The 16462-nt window shown below is 37.6% G+C and overlaps 2 protein-coding genes across 15 annotated transcripts; one reads left to right on the forward strand and one right to left on the reverse strand.

Moving 5' to 3' along the window:
* Window positions 1–176: 176 nt before the first annotated feature.
* Window positions 177–5087, reverse strand: LOC116264794 (SNF1-related protein kinase regulatory subunit beta-1-like). 3 transcript variants are annotated; one of them, XM_031645192.2, is made up of 6 exons: window positions 4736–5087; window positions 2908–3086; window positions 2570–2738; window positions 1705–2015; window positions 394–497; window positions 177–285 (listed from the first exon to the last, which is right to left on the reverse strand). In XM_031645192.2, the coding sequence occupies exons 1-5, from the start codon at window positions 4952–4954 to the stop codon at window positions 398–400; spliced, it is 978 nt and encodes a 325-aa protein (XP_031501052.1). In that variant the 5' UTR covers window positions 4955–5087; the 3' UTR covers window positions 177–285; window positions 394–397. The 3 variants fall into 3 exon arrangements, with proteins under 3 accessions (XP_031501052.1, XP_031501061.1, XP_031501069.1); XM_031645201.2 differs by lacking the exon at window positions 177–285 and having other exon boundaries at window positions 2576–2738; XM_031645209.2 differs by lacking the exons at window positions 177–285; window positions 394–497 and having other exon boundaries at window positions 1556–2015.
* A 2107-nt stretch (window positions 5088–7194) lies between these two features.
* LOC116245273 (probable U3 small nucleolar RNA-associated protein 11) lies at window positions 7195–11998 on the forward strand. Of its 12 annotated transcripts, none has more exons than XM_031616989.2 (11): window positions 7195–7344; window positions 7518–7572; window positions 8083–8164; window positions 8261–8378; window positions 8465–8555; window positions 8714–8805; window positions 8891–8984; window positions 9066–9145; window positions 10630–10716; window positions 11436–11535; window positions 11622–11998. In XM_031616989.2, the coding sequence occupies exons 4-11, from the start codon at window positions 8323–8325 to the stop codon at window positions 11712–11714; spliced, it is 693 nt and encodes a 230-aa protein (XP_031472849.1). In that variant the 5' UTR covers window positions 7195–7344; window positions 7518–7572; window positions 8083–8164; window positions 8261–8322; the 3' UTR covers window positions 11715–11998. The 12 variants fall into 12 exon arrangements, with proteins under 12 accessions (XP_031472849.1, XP_031472870.1, XP_031472800.1 ...); XM_031617010.2 differs by having other exon boundaries at window positions 8271–8378; XM_031616940.2 differs by having other exon boundaries at window positions 8110–8164.
* The last annotated feature ends 4464 nt before the right edge of the window (window positions 11999–16462 follow it).

Raw genomic sequence — 16462 nt, forward strand, 5'->3', positions numbered from 1 at the left:
AACTGCCATTATTTTTGTTTACCGTTTTAACGTAGGATTTCACTTTAATACATTTGCTTCCTGCAAAAGCGGGGAAAATCCCGTTTCCAATGTTTATTTTTGCATCTTGAAGTTGTACATTCCTTTTCATTTGCACTTTCTTGATTTTATAGACAGCAAAAAGATTGGCAAAAGGATGGTTTGGTTACACCACAAATCCTTCTCCAGCCGATGCCCAGCTTAGGTGGTGGTGGATGAAAGCCGGTTTCCTTCCTCTGCTTCCAGGGTCCGTGATTGCTCTACAACCTTAGTAATCATAGGGTACACACATCAATTTGAGCACGTCCCTCATGCTTACCAGCTGGTTAGCTGATTTACATCTGAAGAAAGATAAAAGATCTAAAAGGCCCGGACCTGATCAAGAGTTCGCTTTCACACTTTTCACCTTATCAAGATGCTCACAATAGACTACTTCGCTCTGCCCTATCTGCCTCCAAAACGATAAATTGTAGCAGATCCTGCATGGCAGCAAATGAAGGCGGACAACATACCAAAACATCCATTGTAAAGGTTCAAGTTCCCATTTAATATCCAGACGAGCGGATCAAAACAACAAGATAAATTAAGATGACAGGTCAAGTTAATTGCTAAGTGACCTAGTTAACGCACAACGTCAACAGGAGTATAAAGCTTTTCTGTATCAGTGAACCAAAGATGTACCTGACACCCCAAGGGGATACACCGGGATTGGGGTCCTAGCTTTCGGGGTTTTATGCCGCAAACAGTGAGTACAAAATGTCTTTTAGTCAATGTGGTTTGCGCGTGTTGAAGTATGATATTGTAATGGGCAGTGTACCAACAGGAGAGGGTAACCTGTTTTGGGTATCATCAGCAGTTGTACCAAATACTAACAAGTGATGCACCAAGCAAAGTAGTGCGTACTCCCGGTAGTGTTGCATCTCACTTTACACTATAATCCACAAGTCATAGTGAGGCTCTGAGCTCATAAAACCCCATGATATGGATACAATCGCATGCTACCTTTTTCAACTATGCTTTACTATGATCCACATAGGGCTAAATCTCATGCTGTAAATCCCAACTCCATGTCTTTTATCTTTTTCTTCTCACGTAGTAAATATTCGTCTTCAAAGTTTCTCGAGACGCAGGTCGACAGCTACGTCCAACTGGCTAGGAGTTGGGCTTAAACCATGACAGAGTTTGAGAATTCAAATACCAAGGTGCATCTCTTGAAATAAACTGCCCAAGAATCTAACTAACCCCAGTTTGCTGGCCAGAGAAAAGAAAAAATTCTCAAAGAAAGGAGGCAGGAGAAATGAACTCATTTTATCAAATGGCTAGGATAAATTATATAAATAAGCTAGATTGTTCACAATGGATGTTCACAGCATCCTGGGTACCAAGCCTCAAATGCTATGGGTCGCCTCTCTAGTTTGTCAAGTGTTCAAAGGAGGAAAAAACGAAAGGGCTTCGATGCTGAGAATCACTAATGGGTGTGAACAAACCAGCTTCCAACTTGAGGAATTCGCTTGAGCTCCAACAAACAAAAAAAACGTAGACAAGCTTATACTGAATTTTTAAAATGTAAAAAAATATATACGTAACAGTTTGATCAACAGATTGTCTGGGTTTAACAAGAATGGTGAACCAAAAATATGTGAATGAAAGACAGGAGCAAGACTATGTACAATTTCAGTATTTCACCTTCTTGCAGGCTTATAGAGAACCACGTTGACATATTTTTCCCGGAACCTGTGGGTCAGGCCAAATGCTACAAGTGACTGAGTGTCCACGTCCTTCTCAATGAACAGATGGTTCAGGATCACATGATGAGGTCTCAGAGGTACCCCTGGAGCTTCTTGCATTCCCAGCACCGTAACCTCAATATGAGGTGGTTCCAGTGGGGGTTCCTTTGTGTAATCCTCCACAACCTGGAAAGGCCTGTTGTAGCTAGAATCTGGCGAAGGAGGAGCTTCAAACTCTTTCACATTCCCAATACTCTCTGGAACATATTCCTTCATAGAAATGAAATGAAAAATGAGGCCATGGATAAGAAGCATTACATTATGTGAGAGTGTCCAAGATGCTGCAGATATCAATTGTGTAAGGGAAAAAAAAAAAAAACAGAAAACTTCAATAGTCGGTGTTATTGATTCTTCATGTGAATGAATAAAGATGATGTGATGGATAAAGGTGCTGCTTGTCAGCTTGCTCTCCTTTCCAGCCTTTCTTTTTGGCTAAAAACTGGAAAGGATTGATTATCACTGATGATAGGGTATAATAGCTCTTAGAGTATGCTGTCTGTAAAAATCACCTGCAATAAGCAAGTTATAACAATTGCCGTTTTTTGGTAGTTTTCAGTGCACCAAATAAGAAATCTCTGACGACATTGCCACCAATTTTTAAGTGCGACATGATGAAGCTCCTAACCTACCATAGAAATTTTAAAACAAATTTTCCAAATACAGAGAGTTGTGATTGTCATATGCTAATTTTAGAAACTATTCATTCCTTGGCAAGTTCCCTGATGTACTTGAAGCATTGACTGCACGCATTAGGAGAAACTTACATATACCTGCACCTCAAGAAGATTATTGACACAACCCATGTCATCTGGTACACAAGGGAGATCAGGTATGTATCTCCATTCACCATCGACAATAAATTTGTACTGGTAAAGCCCAGAAGGAAGAACCAACAGAATCACATGATCCTTGCCTGTACTTATCAGTGGCTTCCTATAAAAGTACACATGTAAGTCAGATAACATTCGAACATTTTAATACACTATACAACTATAACTAGGGAAAGATGACATCGAGATATAAAGAAAAAGGCTACATAAAGCAACGACAGAGATATGATATCTGCATTGACTGCAGTAATGCAACTAAATGATCTGCATACCTTGATGTCCAGTTGTCCCATGAACCTTGTACAACGACTTCATTGCCACCAAAGCTCCAAGTGATCAAAACTGGGATTCCTTGATCTTGAATTAGATCCATAGATTCATAAGGGTCGTCCGTCCATGGATGATTGGGACATTGATGTTCTGAAGAGCTGTTTAGTGGAGGCACAGGCTCCTGCCAATTGAATCTACAATTAATTGATCATGCTAAATTTTGATTTCCCAAGTGCAATACATTGAAACACACACCCTTGAATTTCACAATAAACAAAAACCAGGACCGAGGAAGAAAAAATAACCTACCCCAGGATATCCACCTTGTTCAGTTGAATTCAGGTCATATCGTGTAACTACTCACTCAAGCACAACTTGATATGCTGATCCACCTAACGCTATCCACTACGACATCTATAAAACAAAACATGCAAGACACTAATATTGGTCTTTCATGGAACCTGCAGAACTTGTTTCCGAGTATTTATGGTCATTTTAATAGCTTTTTACCAGCATTCTCATGGCAATCCATAATCAAAAGGATCATGGTTTCTAATGCATCGGCCTTTAGGAGACTAAAAGTTCCAGTATTGTGGCAATCACTGTGTTATTCAAGCTAAAGAACCTGGTGTCCATTCAATCTACAAATGAATGTACGACATACAACCAATAAACCGTGCCATTAGCAATGAAATATACAGGTCAAGCTGGTATAGTTTATCAAGATTACTACAACTGATCATAATTTTATTAAGTGCCATTCTAAATCTTTCTTGCCCTTTGGCTTCCTCCCTCGAAAATAAAAAATAAAGTCAAACGTGGAAAAAAAACGTCCACGCATGCCAATTTATTTTTCCTTAGGGAAGGTAGCGTTAGACGTGTATGAATTTTTGTGTTAGATAAAGTTAGCTACACATCTACATTTAAAATTTCTGTAATACAGAAGCAGCTTTTCACTTTTTTATACGAGTTTAATATTTTTAAGGATAAAGTTAATGTTTTCCCATTAACAAAAACACAAACAGTTATCTGTAAACATCAAATGTTAATATTTATATTGTGTTATTTAGTTAGCTTTACAAGTAGGAACAATAGAAAAGCTACATTTTGTAGTCTATTCCTAATAAACTCATAAATGACATGTTTTTATAAAATGAAAAAATATTTCAAAAACCTTAAAGAAGAATATTATTCACCAAAATATATCTCATGACATTAATGTCCTTTTTAAGAAACTTTTGAAAAGATATTCACAATATACTCTTTAGAATACATAAATATGAAAAAAATAATAAAAACTGCAGAATAAATATAATAAAATGTATAAAAATTTGAGAAAATGTGATAGTTCTGAATATTACTTAGATAATATATAAATATAAATATATATATATATATATTGTTTTTATTTGTTGTAATTCAAATACAAAAGTTGTGCTTTAAATTTAAATTTGATCGCTTCGTGATTTAGTTGAATGTTTGCGCTCCTCTAAAAAAGTTCTGGCTCCTTATTTCTCCTGAAACAGTCTCCTATGTTATTTTTCACGAATCTCAATTCGCCAATCATGCAAGAAGCAACACTGCGTATCAAATCCGATTTTATTATTCATTGAGGAGCATTGCTGAGTAGGTGTGCGCGCCTGTGCGTGTGTGAGAGCAGAGGGCAAAAGATACTCGAAAGAAAACAAAAAAGGAAACAAAGGAGAGGATCAACAGGAGAATGCCAGAGATCGTAAAGAAAAAAATGCGAGAATAAAGAAAACAGAAAAAATCAGGGGAAAACAAAAACAAAGGATGAAGGACTATTGCAGCATTTGAGATCCGCGTTACCGGAGGCATGGAGAGGATCGGAGGGCGCGACCTCCTGGGGTTCCGCAAAGCAGAACTGCCGATCGAGTCGAGGGACGCCGGTCGAGCAATACGGCGAGAATCCGACGACATCTCGGAATTAAAACCGCCCGGGACGTTCCCTCCGGGGCCACCCAACCTGGCTCCGCGATCCTGAGCGGCATTTTCGCCACCGGCCTCGACGACGTTCGCATTCCCCATCCCCACTCCGTTCACTCTAGGGGAGGCGCTAGACCATTAGGAATGACGGCGCTCGGGCGTGAGATGCGATTTTCCGGCTACCGTTGAGCGTCAAACCAGAGGGAGGGGGAGAGAGACGGCAATGCGGAGAGTTTTCGGAACCCAGAGACCGGCTCCATTGGGAACTATTTGTCGTGGTTTTCCGCGTGATCTTGAATTACAAAAAAGCCTTCAACCAACAAAATAATGACTTTTAGTATTTCGCCCCTGACCGACTGCACCAAGTTGGAACATCATTCCTTTTATCTCTTTGGTGGATCGGGTCAAACATTTGCTTCATTGGTCGTTCTATCTACTTCTAATAAAATATATACTAATCTTTGGGATACATTGATGGAATAATATGTCACCAAACACTTAGCTTAGCATATATTTAGACATAGAATGGGTCGATACTTTGAATAATTAAAATGTAATGTACACCCTATCGGGCGAGGTAGCATGATTTTGAAATCTACAAAGAGCCAGACCCTGATCTAAAATATCCAAAATCCGGTTCCCTTCCAAGTCAAGGCCCGAGGCCGGGTTCATTTGTAGGTTCACTGCCATCTAAACACGACAATGAAGATTGATGGTCCATGTTGGCCGAGGCTGAATCCAGGTTGGTCGCCCAAGGCCCCAAGACCGACGAAGATGGGCTCGTTCAAATATGAAGTCTTTCCCGGCGAGCCCAGTCCAGGCTGAATGCCTCGGTCTAGTTTGAGTTTGACCGTCCTGTTGAGGCCAAATGAGGAGTTTTTGGATAAGAGATGGGCATTCAAGTACCTCCGACCCTGCTGATGTGGAAGTACAAGTGGATAGGCATTCTGAGGTGGCGGGGTGGGGCCACAAGTCCTATGTTTACCACGTGGTGCGCGGATATTGTCTTACTTCGTCGGTCGCTTTCTGGTCCCGCTCGGCCTACTTGGTGGTTATCTGCTCGGGCCCACTCAAACCTAGGCTCGGCTTAGTGGGTCCTGTTGGGTGGGCCTTGGCTCTTAGGGACCGGACCGACTATATATGTTTTGGACATTGTCAAGTTAAGTAAATATTGGACTTGTCACATCTTGTTATGATTGTTATATTAAATATATTATTTCAATTAAATTACTGCAATAAGATTTTTTTTTGCCAAAAAAAGTGTTTTTTTTTTTTTTTTTAATTCGTTATGATCGCTCAGTCTCGGTCCTGGCTTATTATTAGGTAAAAAGCTTGCGATCAAATTCGAATCCAATTATATCGAAAATTGGATTTAATTTATACAATAATTGAATGCGTTCTTTAAATTCACACCTTGAATTAAATCCAAATCCTGCTTTTAAATTGACAACTATGTTCGATTCTGGCATTTGGACGAACAATCAATTGCAAACCGCATTATAATACGTCAGAACCAACTTTTAAAATGTATATACATTGGATACACTATTGGAATAGAATTTGAATCGGATTGTATATTTATTCAAAGCAAGTTTGGATTTGATCAGATGTCATTTATTGCATTTAGGTGTGAATGGCCTTCTTAATTTGATGATATTAAATATTTTTCATATCCAACCTTCGTGGAGCAGTTCAGTCGAATGTTTGATTTGAATCCAAACAACTGACATTGCTAATGTCAACATAGTTACGGGCCTAGACCCATCCCTGCGTCAAGCATGTCGACATCATTTCTATCTGAATTGATACTGTTTGGGTTGGCTACCTGACGTTAAGAAAATCAACTATATGACACATGAAATGATATTAGACACAGTTAAATTCTTTATGTTTATATGTTCCATTAAATTATTTGATGTTAAAATATTTGTTTTGACCCATAATAAAAAAATGTCAGTGAATAGGATTCGAATCAAATGTACTCTTTACCATACGTGCTTACGAGATGTTCATATATCCAAATCCAAAACCCAATTGAAAAAAGTTACATATCATGTCCAAATATAAATACTAACATACCTAAACCTGACATTTAAATCGAACCCAAACCAGATTACAAAATACTAAGATTTGACTTTAAGAGCAAATATATTTTAAACATAGAATATTTGTTTAAAATTAAATCTGAATGCAGGTATTTATTTAAATACTATTCTGAAAAAGAGCTGCTTGGGGAACTTTAAAAGCTTGAGATTGCTTTTGGAAAATTATGTACCTTTCATGGGTGGATTTATATATAAATATAATATTTTGGAGGGAAGGGTTTTATTGTGCTCGTTCCCCTCCTCTTTTCGAGTGAGTGTTGAGAGAATTACAGAGGAAGGGAGAACGAGAGAGAGAGAGAAAGAGAGCGTGGAGGAAAAAGAGGAGAGAACGAGAGAACAAGGGGGGCGACGGGAGAGATTGAAAGGAAGAAAGTGGGCGGCAAGAAGGTGAGATTTATTAATGAAAATTCCTTTTTATCAATTTTGTATTATACTGAGAATTTATTGTTTAATTAATTGCTTTTAACGATTGTTGGTGAGAAATTTTGGATTGGGTTAGTGTTTATATGGATTCTTGTGCTACAGAGAATATTTGTTGATCATATGTTGTTATATTATAGGAAATGTTTGTCGCCCCTTGATTCAGGTCTCTCTCTGTCTCTCTGATGGACCGAGGTATTTCCACAACTAGTGCACGCTTTTGTTTTTGTTTTTTTTAGCCATGATGGACATACTATGTGACTTAGAAATCAACCAAACAAGTAAAGCGCTGAGGAATTATTGATGGCGAAGATTTAAGACATAGGATGTGTTTGAGCAAGCTGAGTCTGATAGAAATATTTTGCCCGAGGACAACTCTTGGTCAGATCGTGCTAGATAGCAACACTAAACATGCAAAGTATGGTCCTGAATCCAAATACGGATTTAAAACATATGTGCGCTAGGAACTTGTTGGTATTTGAAATTATTGTCATGCTAGGCTGCCTCCCAATAAAAGATGTCCCAAGTATGCACATGTGTACTTTATGAATGTGATGAGCCAAACATCAGAATAACATCAGAATTTATCTGGCTTATTGTATGAAGGTAAAAAATACAAGATGTCTATCAGACAGCAACTGTATTTTCTTTAGCGTGAGGGATTTTCGACTGAAGTTCAACAGGTTAAATTATTGAGTTTTACAGAATGTGATGAGATTGTTACCTGGGCAGGCCAAACTACAGGGCTTTATTAAACCCGGTTCATGATGGATTATACACACATCATGTACGTAACAATTCATTTTAGTTAGATATGTGAACTTATAGTTCTGTTTTCTATAGAAATTTTTGAACAGTTACGGTTGGGTTAATCATGCTGTAGTTTTGCACAGCGGAAGTAATTAAGAAGTCAGCTCTCTGAGGCCTGCACTTTTTAGTTTCAAAATGTCATCCTTGAAGAATGTAATCCACAGGCGCATTCACAAGGAGCGGAATCAGCCGTGAGTATTACCACTTTATCTGCTTACTGATTGTTGTTATTATATAGTTATAGTTCTAAAATGTTTGGCTGGTGTACTATCGGCAGAGAATCAAGGAAAAAGTTTGGTTTCCTTCAGAAACATAAAGACTACGTTCTAAGGGCTCGGGACTTTCATAAAAAAGAGGAAACAATCCGAGTAGGCTCTCTCTCTCTCTCTCTCGTGGACACACCCACTCACCCCTAAGACACATTACAGGTGTCTTTTTTTTTTTTTTTGTACAACAAAACAGCACTCTTAGTGGTTGCCATTGGTGAAGTATGTCTAGCTTATTGTTGTGCTTGCTTGGCTTGCAGAAACTTAAAGAGAAAGCAGCATTCAAGAACCCTGATGAATTTTATTTTAAGATGGTCAACACAAGGACTGTTGACGGAGTACACAAATCTGAGTAATATGAAAACTATTATAGTTTTTGTTTCTAATGATCCTTTAAGTGATATGTTTAGTTAATTTTTTGGGACTCTGTATCTCAGGAATCGAGCCAACAAATACAGTGCTGACGAACTCTTGATGATGAAGACTCAAGACATGGGCTATGTGTTACAGAAATCTCAGAGTGAAAAGAAGGTCTTTCTTTTTGGTTAAATATTTGTGTTTCTCGTATGCAACTTTTGAAATTGAACTGATTTTTTAATTTTCTTTTACCAGAAAATTGAAAGATTGTCCTCCACATTGCATTATCTAGGCAATCGTCCAGCAAGTAAACACATTTATTTTGCTGATGATAGGTAACGGCTTTTCAGATTTCTAATTTGGAGCCTTTCTTTTGAGATGATGCATACAGCCCCTTAGACAATAGAAGTTGGAAACAAGTATGTGTCATGCAGCAATGTCCACCACACTCCTTTCTCGTGTTATTAATTCAAAATTTTGGGGGCAGGAGATTGCAGTAACTTGTGAATTCTTTACTTTAAATAATCACTAGCTAACTGCTGGTAGTCAGTAGGTACTGTTTCTTTCTATGACTTTATTGTAGTTAAAAGGTGATGTTTATCGCGGGTAGCTCTGTTTGATGTTACCTGATTGATTTAGTGTAATTTGTTTTTCTTTCTTGATGGAAAAAGAGCTATGATGAGGTTGCCATGTGCTGTATCCAGTTTGGGTGAATACCTCTTACCTGTCTCTTTGTCTGGCTGAGTTGTGTGTCTTGGTTGGTGTTGAATCTTCTGAATGTAGTTCTTTTACCTGAACGATGAAACTATGACTCTCTGCAGAATGAGCTCGACATCATGTTGAATTCTGGTTTTCCAGTTGCCTGTTAGCATCTTCTCCAACCTGCCCACTATTTATCCCTTTGCTATCTTTCTTGCATTGTTTAGGTTGCTTAGGTGTTGCTATTTTCAGGTCAGCAATCAGTCAGTACACCTGATTCAGGTTAATGTCATCACAATATGCCTGGCTCTGATTGGGCTGTATTCTATGTTCTGTCATCAATGTCCAGTCTTGGTGACATTGTCTTTATTAGTCTGGTTCACTAGAAGGGGTATAACCCATTCTCTAAATGTTTTAGATTTTCTCTGGGAATTTTTTGGACTTTTGAGTAACAGGGTAATAAAAAAATGAATTTATGCTTGTGTGGATGATCATGTTCTCATTGTGCATGGCCTGGAAAATCTTTGAGATGGACCTTCTACTTACCTTGGCCGGTTCCAGATTAGTTCCCTAAATTATATTTTCATCTGGAAGTAAACTTGCATTGCATGAAGGCCAAATCCCAAACGTCATGACTGCACATCAGGGAATAGATGCCGTCTTAATGAACATGCTTTTAAAAGCATATCTCATTAATCGCACACATGATTGGGTCTCTTGAGAGAGTCTCGTACATCCCAACTTGTCAAACCATTGGACCCTTACTCTTGTGACTGGAGAGGGAGTTTAAGTGACACCTCATATCATGATTAGACATTTGAGATGGATGTCTCATGACCCTAGCGTGCCACACCCTTGGAGAGAATCGCTCCTCCTTTCTTTTCTTCCTCCTGCTTGTTACAAAGAATTGCCAATTTAAGTTTCTGTTTGCTTGACAAGGGTACTACTAGTTGACTTCTGGTATGAGCTTCACGGGGAAGTCAAATCCATGTTCTCTTTAATCTCAGGTTTCTATATGTGCCTGCTGATGGCAGCCAGTTCCCTAGTTAGGCCCTTGTTGTATTGGTTTTGATCTTGCTGGATGCTAACAGAATTCTTGTTTGTTGTCTGTGTGACCTAGGGAGGAGGCTAAAGAGATAAGATCACATTTATCTGAAAAAGAAGCGTCTCCCCATTCTAGATCTGCAGATATGCCTGAAATAATAAAGTACCATTTTCTCCTCTATTATAGCCAATCATCTGTTTTTTGTCTTTTTATTCTGAACTTTTCATTGTATGTTTCCTCAATTTTTAAAGTCTAATTGAAATTAGTGCAAAGTTACAAATTGTGAAGAATCAGGTTCATCAGATTATCAGGAAATAATAAATTTTCTCTATGATCATCATCTAGGAGCCAGATGCATTTTACTTTGGATTAAAAAGTTGGATTGTTGGTTTTCTGATTCAGAAACTCCAGCTAGTGAGTTCTGCATTGAACCGGGTACCAGAGGTGGTCCTCTTTTAAATGCTCAATTCAGGAAAAACCAATCATACAACTTGATAAACACCTGTGGCTAGTTTATTTGTCAAACTGTTAGCCTTTCCTTCTGCTTCATTTTCAGTGTACAGTGTAATTAAGACTGTCCATTCTCTTTAGCTTAGTAGTCAAAAGCACGGGGACTTAGGTGGCCACCTAGGCTCCCAAGTGATCAAAATGTCTTAAAACTTTTCTTCTTTTTCCTCATTCTATTTTTACCTTTCTTCTTTTTTCGATTTTGATTCTTGCATTTCTTTTTCTTCTCGTTCTCCTCCTTGCTCTTTTTTTCCCCTTCATTTACCATTTTTGGGCCGGTTAGGCTCACCCTTTTGCAAGTCCACTGCTTAGGCCTGCCTAGCACCTTTGGCTACTAAGCCCTCTAGTGAGATTCTTGTGTGTATGCTATTCAGGAAAACTGCTGCATCGTATGAGGAATTGGAGGCCAGGAAGAAGAGAGTGCATACTTTAGAAAGGATGCACATGAACATGGCATTGCAGAGGGAGTTGCAGGTTCTTCTCTTCTCCTGTACATATAGCATCATGCAATCACCACACTTCACGGTTCTTTCTAAGATTTTATGATTTCTTTTGATCAGAAGAAAGGAAGAAAAAGGAAGCTTCGTGATGATGAGCTTGTTTGCCCGACAGACCAACCTGTGTACAAATGGCGGAAGGAGAGGAAACGTTAGATGGAGTGGAAGGACCGACTAAAAGAACAATCAGACTCAACGGGAGGTCCGTCATAGTGTACTTTGTTTTTGAAAAATGTGTCACAAATATCACTTGATTGTCAGAAGAAAATTTTTTGGTAGGCCATTTAAGGAATTCTCTTCTAGGCACTTTTACGTAAATCGATGCTTTTTTTCAACTTTCGGAATGACTGATGAGAGACCCATTCATGAGCTGTATCCTTGTTGTAAAGGATTTCTGGAGAAATTTTCATGGGAATGAGAAATTCACTTCCTTTTATGGATGATCGATGTGGTTAAGAACTTATGTAGAATCAATGGCATAACTGGGCCTCCTTAAGTCTACCCGAGCTGCGTCTCTAATGTATTTGGACCTGACTCGGATTGATGTTGATAAGTCTTCTGCTTGGGGACAAAGTTGAAATCTAACCGTCTCATAAATGAGATGGTTGGACAACTTTTGGTTCGTTCCACCGTTTTTTGAATTAAAATGGTTTGGAGTAAGTTACTACTCTCTCTGGTCCCCTTAGAAGCAGAGAGATCAGAGATGAAGCAATCGAGTCGTAGGATCCCAGGTTGGTGCGGGACCGCGGTGGCTCGGGACCTACAGCTTCCGCCTTGAGTCCTTGACAGGGCAGTGCTCTGACCAATTGAACTACAATGTCAAGAAAATGTTTACTTTGATTTTATATTTTATTTCGTTGACCCATAGCTTTGTAGAGAACTCATCGAAGGAAAAAAGGTGTAATCACGGATATACCTTAATGTACATATCTACATAGATATAAGAGAAGATGGGTATATTCCAGTTTGTACCCGAGCAACACCTGTTTTTTTTTTTTTTTTTTTTTTTATCTTGGGATGCATTCGATACGTGATCTGAAATAGAACCGAGTCAAAACATGAGCTGCAAATTATCTTTTAGATCTTTCAGCTTCGTTAGAACGGTGGTTTCAGTAAATCGAAGTGGGTATGGTTTCTTTGTCTTCACATAACGAAAAACAACTCTTCTGGTGGGTGATGTGGCTATGCTGTCAAGATGTCACATGATATTTGAACTTACGAACGCTGTGCTAACCCCTTGAATTGATGGTTGCATGGTCATTGTTAAAAGATGCTATCTCACCTGGTTTAAAAGAAAATCTGTTGAAACTTTATCGGTTCGTACTTAAGTTGATTCGATCATATTCAACAACCCGGCAGAAGGTTCAGTTTTTAACATAGGAATGACCAATGTGCTCTTTGAAAAACTTCTCATGTGTCTCTTGTTCACCAAAATTGTACTTCGGATTTTGCTGCAGAGACTTCCGGACTGCCATCAGATTTAAATTTTGAAACATTTGTCATGGTAGATCTTTTGGGTTGCCGCAGAATTTTGCTACCCTGTGGGATTTTGAGTCTAAACAGTATAGATCACAACGGCATAATCAGATTTGACCAAGACGAATGTAGAACATTGAATTTTTAGTAATAGTTTGCAGGTGCTGCTTGCACAAGTTCCCAAGTCATTACAGTCGTTCGTTCGCAACTTTGACATCATATTAATGCACCATGATGTAGGTCGAATATTGTCAAGTCCAGCTCCTACAAATCTTGTATGTTGGCTCATAGTTAGAGATGTTAACAGACCGGATTCGAATGAGAGTACCGTATCTAATTTAGCTGATGTTCACATATTCATATTGAAATTTGGAAAATGAGGATGAAGAAAAGTCTATTAACATTATTCGAATCCAATTTTTAAATACGCATTATGAGTTTGATATGAATCCCACCCTTTGTTTTCACATCCAACCCAAATTTGAATTTTAAATATACAACCGAATCTAAAGTTCATTATGATATGTTAAAAAGCAAAATTCAAAAAATATATAAACATTGGAAACAAATCCTGATTCGAGTTCAAAACTAAATCTGAAACTGAATAAATCTCATTTTTTAAGTCTGAATCCGATTCGATCATCTAAGACGTCAGCTCTTTTTCCATACATGGCTTTAAACTCTATCAATTTTTGAAAGGGGAGAGAGAGAGAAGCTGTATACTAAATTTCAATCATGAAATCAGAGAGAAGGGTCCACTTGAGCAGTTGAGTAATAGTGGATATTTATGACTCTTGGCCTTTACTCCTTCAGTCACAAACTCCTTTCTCTGCATTGAGTCTTCCCCTCTCTCTCTCCCCTTTTTTTTTTTAATGGCCATAAAGTCATCTCCTATTGTCAGTTGGGATGTAGGGCACATGGGGTGCCCTTTAAATTCAATTTCCCATTAATACACATCTAACCCAAGAGAGAGAGAGAGAGAGAGACAGAGCTCAGACTTTGACATAGTAGTCAAATCTGTACTCCCTCTCATACATTCATAAATGCTCCACATTTACAAGCCTTTCACTGTTAGAAGCAGACTATCCTCTTAACTCCCTGCTCTTTCCAACTTTCTTTGCTAACAAAATGGAACAAATCATGGAAAAGTTTCCAACTTTCTCTCTCTCTCTCTCTTTCTATATATATATATATATATATATATATATATATATATATATAGGGAGAGAGAGAGATGTATATGTCTTACACGATAAAAACATGGAGAAAGACAGGAAAACTGGGCAGCGAGAGAGAGAGAGAGAGAGAGATGTATATGTCTTACACGATAAAAACATGGAGAAAGACAGGAAAACTGGGCAGCATACGTACCATCGAAGCAGAGAAAACAAATGGGCCATTAATTTGGCCGACGCACGGGAGCGGAACTGGAGTCTACATTCACTGGCTTCACTTAGTCCTAGGGACCAGGTTCCGTCCCACCCGGATATCATACTTGTATTAGAATCTGTTTGCTGAGCTTTGAATGTGAATCGTTATCTGACAAGAACAAAATTAACCGGATTCAACAGTCGCATCTGAATTCCGTTTAGGTTCTTCCAACCGATCGTCGATCAATTGCACGAGTATGCGAGTCTAACTTTTACATAAAAAATTTGGATTCCAAATGATGTTTGATAATTAAATTTAAATAGTATATTCTTGTCCCTCACGTCACTGGTCGGACGTAAGATATATATATATATATATATATATATATGTATATATACTGAGTAAAGTAATTTTATATATGATATCAAACAATGATTCTTATATTAATCTATAAAGTCCCTGTATTCACTTAGTTTAAAAAATGAGAGATAGTGTGTGAATGCTTAGCTCGCTTTAAACAAGGTAAATGTACCATGGGATTGGCGGAAGTACCAAAGTTTTCATTTACAAAATTCTCAAGTCCTTCCTCTGCCAACAAACAGATTGTCTTTTGCTTTTTCTTTTTTTTTTTTATGATGTTTGATATTGGTACGTGGATTAGCTGACACAAAAAGAAAGGATCTTAACTAATAAAAATTTACATTCGATTGTTTGATGAAGACATAAATAAATGAAACTTTTTGGACTGTCAAGATCTAATCTCTTATTTAAAAATTGCTCTCTTCACATGTTATTTTCTTACAATTGCCGGACATTGTGGTTAGAAAATTTATGGTCCCACACTTGGGTATGTAAAAGGGAAACCTCTACCAACTGAGATTTTTTTTTTTTTTTTTTTTTTTTTTTATTGAAGGGTACCAATTCAAAAAAATTTATCCTTTTCAAAAACACAGTAAAATGATTGGGGGGCACCAATATATAAATAAACAAGTGATTTGGGAATAACCAATATGTAAATAACTAAAACTTATAGTACTATGTGGGTAATTGCGAACGCAAACCCACAAGTGGCTAAACAAAACCACCAGTAAACTATGTGCAAGCTAGATCCAAACCAGATAAGGTTTGATATCATATTTTATTTATCGAATCTGACTGAACTAATATAGTTAATTGACCCATTGGAATCCCCATCTCACGGAAAGAACCTCACTAGCCAGTGGCTGATATTTATATGTATTTATTTTTTTTTTTCCAAATAAACAAAAACCTTTATCTTATACATAAGATCGCGTCAGTGAATAAATGGTGACTATTAGTTATTTATTCAGAGGCACCTAACTCACTAACTAGAGCCGTCAGATTTATCATGATGGATGGTTAAGAGAAAAACAATAACAAGAAAATGCAAACTAATACTATATAACAAAAATGTTCATAATTATTAAAATATTTTCTCACCAAACTCTAATCTTGTAGATGTTAACAATGTTTTCACAAAAAATATATATTGAGTTAATCAACATTTTATAGTTTAGTAAATTTTATAATGATATTGACTGGATTACATATAAGCCTAGATAACCATGTGCAAGATAAGGAGATGTCCCTAGTTGTTGACTCTTCAGTACTACCAGTAGCAGTCAACAAAATGCCCTAAATTAAGGTTTCTCTATGGGCAGCACTAATTACATGAACCAACGATCACGGGACTACCAATTCTAAACCCTTGAAGAATTTGATCCATATTTTGAATTTTTATGCTTTTCTTCGTTCGAATCTCAGCTTTTGAAAAAAAAAAATAGATTAATTTATCAAATAAAGAATAAAGTCATATAAAGCATCACTGTTGCTTCAATAGTAAAAAACTTTGTCAAATATTTTATTTTTCCATATATAAAATTTTGGAGTCTCACTGGACCATGTGTTAGCTAGATGGGGTTGACCCCAGTTGTTGACTCCTGAGTTTACTAGCTTTTATCTGCACAAGAATCAAGATATTGCACAGACATTGGGTTACTAATCAACACTGAGTTTCAGGGACAAGTCCCAAGACT

The sequence above is a fragment of the Nymphaea colorata genome, chromosome 1 (assembly GCF_008831285.2).
Source record: "Nymphaea colorata isolate Beijing-Zhang1983 chromosome 1, ASM883128v2, whole genome shotgun sequence".
In the NCBI taxonomy this organism is placed as follows: Eukaryota; Viridiplantae; Streptophyta; class Magnoliopsida; order Nymphaeales; family Nymphaeaceae; genus Nymphaea; species Nymphaea colorata.